This window comes from Volvox carteri, assembly GCF_000143455.1.
Source record: "Volvox carteri f. nagariensis unplaced genomic scaffold VOLCAscaffold_60, whole genome shotgun sequence".
Taxonomy (NCBI): domain Eukaryota; kingdom Viridiplantae; phylum Chlorophyta; class Chlorophyceae; order Chlamydomonadales; family Volvocaceae; genus Volvox; species Volvox carteri.
Window position 1 is genome coordinate 713,643 of NW_003307603.1, and position 11,923 is coordinate 725,565.

Below are 11,923 nucleotides of genomic sequence, written 5' to 3' on the forward strand. Positions count from 1 at the left end.
CACCTGCACAACCGAGGGCATCGATTTGCAATTATCTCTGCTGTCCACCACCAACTCGCGTTTTCACATACTATATACCAAAAACGTTTCTCAAGTGCTCCGCAACAAATAGGGAGTACCAGATCTTATAACAGCCAACTACCCATAAACGACCGTATCCCAACCGAATCCAGAGCCAACGACCACAACCACGACCAGCTCTCGCCTACTAGCCGTACAGCCGCGCACATTAACGGAAAACCCCCCAGTCGGGAATTACACGAGGGGACTGCAGCGTACGAATGTGTACGACATCTCAAACACACACACAAGGCACTTTGTGCGCCTGCACTGTATGCGGAGCCTCAAGCCATAACTGTGCGCGTCGCCCTTCCATTTCCACTGGTGGGGGGGAGGCTGAAAGCCTATAACGGACATTGCAACACCTAGGACGCCTTTTACTTCTTTTTCCACCGCTAGCGAAATACACCCTGCCCCCGCCCTCCCCCAACACACACGGTTTCACATACATACACACACACGTACTTGCACCCGCAGCTGATTTTGTTGCCTAAATGCACACACACGGCACACAGGCACACGGCATTCAGCACACTCGGGTGGCAGTAGAGGTAGAGGTAGACCGGAAATGGCGTCAGGGGCTGTTCCAACCGTCCCTGTGCTGGCGCCCCGGGGCGGGGGCCCCCGCCTCGCCACCCCCAGGCTGGTCATTCCCCACCGGCCTTGGTGCACTACCGAACATCTGCTGGTAGGTGTCCTGGGAGGGCGGTGATGCGTGCTTGAATGTATGTATATATGTACGTATGTATGTATCTTAAGAGGTATATGTGCTGAAGTGGTGGCGGGCGGTGTCTTTATGTCCGGTTGTGGTGGGCGTTGTGCTGTTCTATTGCCGACGTGGAGCGAGACGTTGGTTGAGTTTGTGTGCGCGTGGAAGAAAAGGGGGTAGCTGCGGTTGGAGTTGGGCGAGAGGGAGGACGGATGGTGGGTGCAAAGGTGCTGCCGGCGGGGTTCAGTCCTGATGGAGCTATGTGGCGGGTGGAGAGCAGTTTCCGGGACATGCCGAGTATCGAGTGTCACGTGTAGATGTGTATGCGGTTTTTTGCACCAACCTCGCAACCACATTCCCCCTCTTCCCGCCTCCCGGCGCCCACAGGGGCCCCCTGTCGCACTCACGTTCCTTGCACGTGGAAGTGGTACATACATACATGCATACATACATACATATTTATAGGCAGGCGGCTGGCAGAGGTTAAGGCCTGACTTCTGCTCCCAGTTGACCCAGTCGACCCGGGTTCAAATCCGCCTGCCGGCTCCTCGGGTGTTTGAGGAGTGATGAAATGGGAGGTGGCCCCCCATCTTATGGACGGTGTAGGACGTGATAATATCAACTTGCGAGCTGACCAGGAACTAAGTTGATGCGCCGTTGATCCGCTAGATTTGGTTGGATGCTGGTGGTGAGTTGCCGAACTCAACGAATACATTCTGAAGTCGGATGGGGTGACGGATTAGGGTGCCCCTCTAGCAGGGGAGAGCAGGGACTGCCCCGGGAAAGGGGGCCGCTGGCGAAGTTAACCACCCTGTAACAACATATTTACACAGGTAAACCACAGCACACGCAGCAACCGAGCTAGCTAGCCACCATCACGACCGCCACACGGGGGCCCCGCCACACCCCCAGCTCACCTTGAGCCGACCGACGCCCGACTTTCCCCGCCGTCGCCGCCACCGCCACCCCCTTCCTTCTCCGGAGGGGCGCCGCGGCTGCCCGCCTGACGTGGCGTACGGAGGCCGTACTCGGCACCCATCTCCCCGTGGGGGCCGATGACGCCTGCGTGTCAGAGAAAGACGTCAAAACACAACATCGACACGATAAACATACATATCTACTTACACGCACGCACTCTCTATTGTCGTTACGCATACACGTGCACAGGCATAAAGCGGGACACGCATATGCAGGCTGTTAAGGATGCTGCATGCACGCGGGGTGTGATACGCAGCCCAACCTCCCTAGTGGGTGTGCGCGCACGCGCATGTAGTCTACACTCACATCATCGCGTAGAGAATTTCCCCCGGGGTACGTATCACCTGGTTCGCCACCGTAGCGGATCATCCCGCCCTTCGCCCCACGCCGTATACCTCGCGACTGTAGCTACCAACTTTCCATCATCTTCCTTTCCACCCCCATCCGCGCCCGCACCCATACCCGCACCCACACCCACACCCATACCCACACCCATACCCACAGCCGCACTTCGCCTGCTACGCTATCCCCTTTCCCCTCTCACCTCCCAATGGGCCCCCGCTAGCTCCGCCCCGCCCCACATCCGATACACACACACACACGCTCTCTCTCACCTGCCACCCCCTAGCTCCGGAATATCGTCCACGTCCCCCCGGGTATTCTCCATACCGCTGCCCGCCACCTCACGATCGTGCCGTGCTACCTTTTCATGCAGAAGCACATACAAACATACGCAAATAACTAAAACAAAAACGCACGTTAGGCAACTTGCCAATGTGGCCTCATGGGAGGTGACGGGACTTTGGGAAATAGCTACACGACAAACACGTCAACAGCCAAGACAACGGCACGCAACGAGACAGACAGACAGATAGATAAACTGACAGACAGACAGACAGACCCAACACACCAGGAACAATGACATGACAATGACAGGGGCGCTGGACTGCAGGTCTCGGTGTGCCAACCGCTATTACTACCATCCAATTACTACCAGCTAACACATAAGCATCCCAGGGAAAAAGAGCGCTGTATGACCCACGGGTCCGTCCGTTCCCACGCTGCCGCTTTCCCTGCCCTCTCCCGTCCCCACCTGCTCCGCGGACGCCCCGCTGGTAGTGGCGGGCGGTGTCTTTATGTCCGGTTGCGGTGGGCGTTGTGCTGTTCTATTGCCGACGTGGAGCGAGACGTTGGTTGAGTTTGTGTGCGCGTGGAAGAAAAGGGGGTAGCTGCGGTTGGAGTTGGGCGAGAGGGAGGACGGATGGTGGGTGCAAAGGTGCTGCCGGCGGGGTTCAGTCCTGATGGAGCTATGTGGCGGGTGGAGAGCAGTTTCCGGGACATGCCGAGTATCGAGTGTCACGTGTAGATGTGTATGCGGTTTTTTGCACCAACCTCGCAACCACATTCCCCCTCTTCCCGCCTCCCGGCGCCCACAGGGGCCCCCTGTCGCACTCACGTTCCTTGCACGTGGAAGTGGTACATACATACATGCATACATACATATTTACACAGGTAAACCACAGCACACGCAGCAACCGAGCTAGCTAGCCACCATCACGACCGCCACACGGGGGCCCTGCCACACCCCCAGCTCACCTTGAGCCGACCGACGCCCGACTTGATCGTTTCGGTGATGCCATTGCCTGTCAGCTCATTCGTCCAACCAGACATTTTCCCGCCGCCGCCACCGCTGCCCTGCTCATCACCCGCGTGTTCCGCCGTTTCTGTCGTCTCGGAATCCGTGCTGCCGTGGGCCGTGGTGGTGGTGGCGGCACCGCAGGCCACACCGCCATCCCCTTCTGACGTGCTGGACTGTCGCCAGGATTGCATAAAATCGATGGCGCTAGGCAACATCCAACACAATTTTATGGAGTCCCAAACACGTCACAAAAATGTACAATGGAAAGGCTTTATGTTTACCCTGTTTAAATAATAACCTCTGAGCAGCAGCAGGAGTGTTGGAAGAGTTTTCCTCTGAACCCCAAATCAGGTAATCCATCTCTGGATGTGCACCACAAGCGAGGAAGCGCACGACATGCATGTTCAATGTACAATAATGCAATGTGAGGATGTATGCTGTACATACATACGTACACATGCACCCAGCTGTTTCCCACCCAGCCCTTGCCTGCCGTCGCCACTGCCACCCAGCCCATTGCCTCCATCTTCTCTTCCACCCAGCCTGCTGCTACCCAGCCCTCTCCCACCCAGCCCTCGCCCACCATCACCACCAACAACACTTCCTACAATTTCGAACCCCAAGCATCCCACAGAAAAGCGAAGCCCGTTGCAGCAGCAGTGGCAGAGATGCTCACGGGAGTGAAGACATGCGGCAGGTGAAGACGACGCAGTGCAAGTGTGGCTGCCTGCAGCCCTCCCTGCCCCCACACCCCATGCCTGCCAGTGATGTGAACCAGCGGCCTGTGCTGACCACAGCCTGCCACAGGGCCCAGGCAAGCAGGTGCACACTTGTCAGCCATCGCCATTCGATCGCTGTCACCGCGCCTTTCACCACTGCTGCCCCTGCTGCCACCATGCCAGGCGCCCCTGCTGCCACCATGCCAGGCGCCCCTGCTGCCACCATGCCAGGCGCCCCAGCTGCTGCCACACTGGGCACCACTACTGCTGCCACCAGTGCTGCCGCTCAGGCCGCCACTGCTGCTGCCAATAGCGCTGCCACTCAGGCCGCCACTGCTGCTGCCACCAGTGCTGCCACTCAGGCCGCCACTGCTGCTGCCACCAGTGCTGCCCCTCAGGCCGCCACTGCTGCTGCCACCAGTGCTGCTACTCAGGCCGCCACTGCTGCTGCCACCAGTGCTGCTGCTCAGGCCGCCACTGCTGCTGCCACCAGTGCTGCCCCTCAGGCCGCCACTGCTGCTGCCACCAGTGCTGCCCCTCAGGCCGCCACTGCTGCTGCCACCAGTGCTGCCCCTCAGGCCGCCACTGCTACTGCCACCAGTGCTGCCACTCAGGCCGCCACTGCTGCTGCCACCAGTGCTGCCGCTCAGGCCGCCACTGCTGCTGCCACCAGTGCTGCCCCTCAGGCCGCCACTGCTGCTGCCACCAGTGCTGCCCCTCAGGCCGCCACTGCTACTGCCACCAGTGCTGCCGCTCAGGCCGCCACTGCTGCTGCTCTCATCACCAGTCAACCCCTCAATGCTGCTGCCGCCGTCGCCTGATAGCTGTGCATGAAACTGTGTGTCTTCTTCCATGGTGCGGCGTGACAGCACATGCAGCAAACTCACGATGTCTTGATTGAAGTCTGACAAGGACTGTCCCAGCACCCTGGGCAGCACCTCGATTACATCCATCCGGATGTCATGCTCCTGATCCCAAGGCTTCCCATGGACCAGTATGTTCCGGCTCAGCCTGCACATGTGGATACCAGGCAGCAGTTAACGGGTCTGGGTCAGATGGCCATGGGTCTCTGGCTCAGCCAGCACATGGTATTCGCTCATGGTATTCAGCACACTCCAACAAGGCTGCATGGGTGAGGCAGCAAGTAGCAAGAAGGGAAGCAGGACAGCCAGCCAGCCTACCGCAGGTAGAACACCAGCATGGCCAGGTGAGTGCACCGCGCCTGCTTGTAGTCCTTGGACTTAGCACGGTCACGGTCATTCCACTTCGATGACAGCACCTTCTGGAACCAAGACTGCCGCTCCCACAGTTCCTGAGGGCCCAACACCACGCCACCCTGGTCGCTTGCCAACTTGGTGGCGGTCTTGTCTGCGATAGCCTGCATGCATGAATTTTTGATGTTGCATGTTGAGTGTATGGGATACATGGGGTATAAGAGTGTGTGTAGGCTTGTATGTAGGTGTTAGCCACTGGTAACTATCTGGACAAGTCTGAGAATCAATGCACACCAATTGACAGGCATCCTGCCAGCACACACATAACCCATAAAAGGCATACCAATATGTGCAGAATGCACACTGCAGAGTGGTGACACAAGACTTCCCAATAGCATAGAAGGGCGCCAACACCCACACCCCCACAAAGATAGGAGCTGCAATGGAGACTCACCAATGGACAACTACACTGCGGTGCAAGCACAAACTTCTACCTAAGGCCCCATTCTACACAAACACCATCTGCATGTAGTGCTTCTCCCATCTAAATCTGACCCCAAGCCCTGCAGCCTATGGAATTACCTGCAAATTGGCCTTAAACTCATCCATCCCAGCTGGTGGCTTTTGACACTCCCACCGGCGGCTTGCATGGGGCCCAAGCAGGTAGTCGGCTGACTCACCAAGGCGGAGTAGGTTCCACAGTGTGTCCTTTTGCATCAGGCTGGCACTGAATTCCGCGCTGCTCCAGCTCTCTCGCAGTGTGCCATCCTCATTGATCAGCAACTGCGGGCAAGCAGGGCAAGGGTGGCATGGCATGCACTTAGCACCAACATGGGAAGGGGGGTCCACAGCAAAACAGGGAAGCAGGATGATATACAAACGCAGTTGAACTTGCCCCAGAACTGAGCTTTTGCAGTGTTTAGTCAGCTCTATGGGGCGGGGGAGAAGGGGCTTGGGCACATGGTGAAAGACCCCCCCTCACCTGCACAATCTGACGCTGGTGCGCGTCGCGGAAGTAGTAGCACCCATCATTCTTCCTAACCAGGTATGGCGCCAGAAATCGCTGTAAGCCAGAGTGCAGATCTGTGTCGATCCGCGCCCCCACGTCCGGAAACGCCAAGTCCAGCACAGTGATGCGCTGTGACAATGGCATGCCCTCCAGGCCCAGCTTCCACTCCTTCAGAGACTGAGGTACATAGTGAGATTCAATGGGTGGGCGCCAGATAAAAAGGCAAGATTTGAGGTGAGTAGTACTGGGTCCAACCATGAAGGATTGGTGCAGCCAATTCTAATGCCAGCTCTACAGCAACTGGCCCCAGTGCATGAAGACAACACAAACACTGCTAAGATGAAGCACATGGAGGCCCTGAGATGGGTGTGCCACAGGTTACCTCATCAATGAGCTTCGTCCTCATGAATGTAGGGACGAAGGCCGCCACTTCGGGGCATCCAGCATTGATCCAGTCGCCCACCAGGACCGTCAGGAGTGCTATGGATGGAGGGCAGAGCTCCAGAAGCCTGGGGTCCAGCGTCACAACGGACGCATGGGAGCCCTTCAGCAGCTCCCACACCAGGCTCATGTGCTCGGGCCTGTAGCTTGCCGGTAGGTTCACGGCACTGGCGCTGGTGATGACCATGTAGCCATTGGGCGGCATGTCGGCCAGGCTAATCCAGGTCTGCGCCATGGAGCTGCCGGTCATGCACCACAGCATGGTGTGGGAGCCATACACCAGCAGCTGCTTCATGAAGGTGTCGCGGATATATGCAGCCCCGTTCATGTCCAGCTTGCCATTGATGGTTGGCATGAACAGGCTCTGCACCTCATCTGAGTGGCAGGGATAAGGAGGCAAGCAGCAACACAGTGAGGAGGCATATTAAGAGTATATCATTGGAGATTGGAAACGACAGGGTGAAGGGACCAAACAAGTACTGTGGGGCTCAGCCCAGGTGCAGGTGCAGGCAGTCTAGTAAAAGCTCCAGAAGCACATTGAAGTGTTGGATGCAGAAGTTGTCAGTATGCCCAAAGGGTAGTAGTGAAAGGAGCAAGCAGAATCAGTGTGTCCACCTTCACCCATGTGTTTGTGCAGTTGAATATGCAGCATGTACTTCAAAATTCACAAGAAGTAACCAGGCTTGCGACTTGCACCTGGACATCTGCATGCAAATGGTTGTGTAAAGCAGCCAAGTTGCTGCCATGAGGATGGCTTAGTTCACCGTGCAAAATGGTATGGCAAGCAAGCAAGAAAGCCATTGAGAGGAGCCCCATCATAAAGCCTCCATCAGCATGACCCCATACCGCATAGCACCAGCACCGGGACCTCCACCGCCTCCAGGAACTCCAGGATGGCGTGGCCCAGCGTGCCGAGGTGGGTTCTATCCTGCACATCCTCTGCAGCCTCCAGTGCACCCTCCCGCATGGGCACATGCTCATTGCGTGCCCATCTCAGCAGCACACCCAGCAGGTCCTGCAACATGGCCTTAGCACCATCCTGCATGCAGGGTGTTGACAGAATACACCATTTGTGCCACCACCCTCACAGCTAGCTCCCATTCACATCAAATCAAGCCTTTGGCAACCAATGCCTCTGCAGCACGCTCATGCCATGCTCACAAAAACAGCAGAATGGAACAGTAATGCTTCAGCAGCCTCTGAGTATGTTCCAATAATTGACACCCACTTGCCTGCCGGTAGAGTGCAGCACCACTCAGGCGCAGGACCACCATGCCCGCCAAGGGGCCCTTCTCTCCCTGCTTGCGCAGCAATTCCGCCACAACCGCGGGAACCACGTGCTCCAGGGTGAAAGACTTGCCCGTCTGCAACATGCATGCACATTGAATAGGGTTGCACTCAAGCATTGTGCATGGTCCTGTGCTGAGGCACCAACATGGAGTCACACTGTGGATCAAGACACCTAGGATGGGCACTTGAGGTGCAACAAAACAGCATACCTTCACGAGCCCCGAGACCAGCAAGATTGAGGGAGCTCTTGCCCGGTGTTTCTCCACCGCGGCCAACATGGCCGTTTTAGCCCATAAGCGGATGCGGTTCACCACCACTCCTGCCACATCCACATATGACACCTTTGAGTCGCTAAAATGCAGCTCCACGATGTCGTTGTTGTAGTGCAGCTCAGCCACACTATCCACCAGCCGCCTTGGAGCTGGTGCACCTGCACCATCACCCAGGGAGCAGGGCACAAGGTCGCTGGCAAGGTCAGATAGGGGCTTGCAGGGCAGTTGGCAGAGGCAGCCGCACTGGACACTTTATCCATGTGCTAGCTGCATGTGCATCTCAAAAGTGAGGTCGATATTTTACATGTATCCTACACCTTGCAAAGTACACTCACCAGCTCCTGCCGGGATCCCCAGGCCCAGGCCAGCTGCCGCACAAAGGAATGGTGCGAAGCTTTTGGCATGAGAGTAAATGTGGGAAAGTGTGAGGTATTGTATTTTCATCAGGACCTGGAGGCACGCAAGGCTATGCACGTTTTGGGTTTGTACGGGCTTGTTACCATGAGTGTGAAGGAGGCTACGGGACACGCGCTCAAGAGTTTACCTTGGAAGGAGCGCGCATGATATTTGGGCCTGCATTATGGACCGGGTACAACTTTCGAATCGTGCACAGATGAGTTGTTTGCATCAGGCCAGAAGGCGCTCTTCTCACTGGTTAGTAAGCTTAAGCGACAAGGGCTTTTTGTCCCAGCTGTTGCGGTGAAAGCGTTTGATGCCCAGGTTCTGTCTGTTCTGTCGTACAGGGTACAGGTTTGGGGCCCGTTAAGGGTTCTGGACATCCTGGAGCACGGTTACCCTAACAGCCAGGAACCACGATCGTGTTATTTTGAGGTTGCACTGCAGGACAGGATGGTGGAACTGCAGAAGAACTTCCTGAAGCAGCTGAGTGGTGCTGGCTTGCCAACAAATCGGCTACTATTCAGAGAGTTGGGTCAATACCCTTTGCAAGTGCATTGGGCAAACCTGATTTTTCGTTTTTGGAACAGGTTGGTTGAGGCAAAAGGTTCTATGTACCACCATTACTTTCGGGAGGAACTGCGGTTGGCATTATCATCTGGGATGACGTATGATGGATGGGGAGCGAAAGTCCTGAAGATCCTTGAGTTGATGGGTCATAACGTGCGGACGGGTGTGGACGACTCAGGCGACTTTGAGGTCAAAGTTGATGCTCTGGCGACACGTTCACTAGATGTAGGCCAGTTGATCTGTGAACTTAGGAGCCGATTTGATGATGACTGAGAAAGTGAGCGGTTGACAGTGGATCCAGCTTTGTTTGTTTCAGATAATAGGCAACCAGGGGTAAAGATGTGCCGCTATAAGCATTGGATGGGTTTGCCCAAGCATGGCAGCGGCTATATCTCGCCAAAACAGCACGTCATGCTGATGCGTTTCAGGATGTGTATTTGGCCTTTGGCGGTTAATCAACCGCACGGTAGGGAACGGTCTGCCCGGTGGTGCCGGGTCTGTGGGAACCAGCAAGCTGTTGAAGATGAATGTCATGTGCTGCTAGATTGTCCTGCGTATGCGAATATCCGTTTGAAGCTTTGGGACCTGGGGGTTACTCCTGGGGACCGCATGATCGAGATTATGGGTGTCAAGGATTAACGCGGTTTAGCGTGCGTCCTGGACGACATTAGAAGATGCAGGTTGCAGTACGTTGAAGATTAATCAATCTGTTATTGTTGGGTATTGGCATTTTTCTTTTTTGAGTTCCTGTTTCCAGTTTGGCGGTTCATGAGCCTTTTGGCTCGTCTGGACCGTACAAGCTTGAAGCTTGTAAACGTAAACAAACAATAAGGTATTTGACACTTTACGCTTTACACTTTGCATAACTTTTGGTCCAAAAAGTCTATTACACCGTAAGTTTCCACCCCTAAATGAAACGGCACACCAAGCCCACAAAACCTGTTCCCCCCCTTCCCACGTCAGGCACAGTAGGCTCACCTGCAGCAGCGTTGCTGGTGCCAGCATCAGCGCCTGCAGGCGGCAGGCCCACGGCAGGGTGAGCAGGGTGGGTCACTGGAACACCCACGCTGTACAACATGAGCAGCATTAAGTCATCAAACATAACAACGATGCAGCGTGCACGCACATCATAGACACATGCAGCGTGCACGCACATCATAGACACGGTCGCCAGACAACGTGCAGAGCGTTGTCTGACGACCAACATGCAGGGGGGCCACTATCACAATGGGGCGCACAGCTGCACGGTAGGGTGCAGGGTGCTGTACTTTTTACAGCCGGCGGTAAAGCGTCCACACGGCACACTCTCCCTAAGAGGCTACAGCCTCGGGTGACAAAGCTTTTAGTCCTGAAGGCGACACACCCTGCCACATATACGCTGATGTTGAAACTTGAACGAAGCCCTGAAAACGAACTGTGACCCTTCGGCTGCGGAAATGCAAAAGTGGCTTCGTCCACTGCAAACAGGTCTACGAAAGATCACCCATCACAGCAAGACCTCTCTTGGCTACGATACCGGCTGTAGGACAGAAATCCTCGCTTATGCAGAAAACTTCTCCGACACCCTAATGGACACAGTCCGCAGGCGATCAGTCGCAAGCCGAACTGCAGACGTACCAAAAGACAACCGGCCTCACGGCCAACCCCATTCAAGTGTGCATAGCAGCATTTACTGATGCTTACTTTTGATGGCTGCCTTCAGGGCGGTAAGCTGCCGGAGATTAAGGTGTGATCGCAGATAATTAACGTCAAGAAGACAAAACGCGTCTCCCGCCTCAGCGTCCACATCAAAACCTTCAGCTTGTAGAGCTTGAAGGATGGGAGCAACCGTGGCTTCGGTCTCTCCGCGGACTGCAGCGAGTGCTTCACGTATTGTAGGCATTGGAACAGACTACACGACCGAGGATCCAATGACATGCGCTAACCAGGCTAGCCAGGAAAGTCACCCGGTCTGCTCTCGAGCTCAACCGCAACACTGAGAAGTACTGTTTCAGAGAGGAAAAGCTGTGACTTGCTGCTACGTTACACAAAACGGTTAATTAGACAGTTATGATAAACATATGTGGTAAACTTCTGTTACTCTTGCAATTACAGATGTACCGAGTTGCCGGAACTTCGGAGGTTTCGGAGCGGAAAGGAGGTCCTAGTGAGTCTTCGGTCTTAGCGTGCTTCTCTACTGTCGATTTGTCAAAGAGCTACTAATTGACTGGCGTCCTCGCCCCCCACAGAAAGCGGGGCTTGCCGAATGGAGACCATGTCGAAGTAGATCTGGACCCTGTGTGCTGCTGACATTTGCCTCAATTGTGTAGGAGGCCACAAGGTCGCCAGAGCGTGCTCACAGTAAACCTGTACTGCGGCTGCGAAAAAGTTTCCGATTTATAGCCTTCCTGCGAAACCTCGCGAAGCCTCCGGTAAACCTCGGAAACCTCGAAATGCTGCAATTTGTTATGTCTATGGCAAAAGTCATAAATGGACCTTAAACGCCTCAGGTCACACAGGCCGAGAATTGCATCCTTTGTGACCTACATGTCTTTTGCTTGCAAGGGTTGCAACTTGTATTCGTGGGAGGGGGCTACAAAGGTATAGGGAAGTGTCACGGCATCTTGCTTGGGCGTGGTCTGGCTGC

At 55.5% G+C, this 11,923-nt stretch overlaps 1 protein-coding gene across 1 annotated transcript; it reads right to left on the reverse strand.

The window, feature by feature from the left end:
* Positions 1-886: 886 nt before the first annotated feature.
* Positions 887-11,341, reverse strand: VOLCADRAFT_107224 (uncharacterized protein; the record flags this gene model as incomplete). The annotated part of the gene is made up of 16 exons (XM_002956400.1): positions 10,981-11,341; positions 10,276-10,308; positions 8,269-8,489; positions 8,041-8,133; positions 7,616-7,808; positions 6,711-7,144; positions 6,302-6,505; positions 5,902-6,102; positions 5,287-5,483; positions 4,993-5,116; positions 4,063-4,184; positions 3,344-3,491; positions 2,841-2,859; positions 1,687-1,831; positions 1,177-1,180; positions 887-949 (listed from the first exon to the last, which is right to left on the reverse strand). The coding sequence occupies exons 1-16, from the start codon at positions 11,177-11,179 to the stop codon at positions 887-889; spliced, it is 2,400 nt and encodes a 799-aa protein (XP_002956446.1). The 5' UTR covers positions 11,180-11,341.
* Positions 11,342-11,923: the final 582 nt, after the last annotated feature.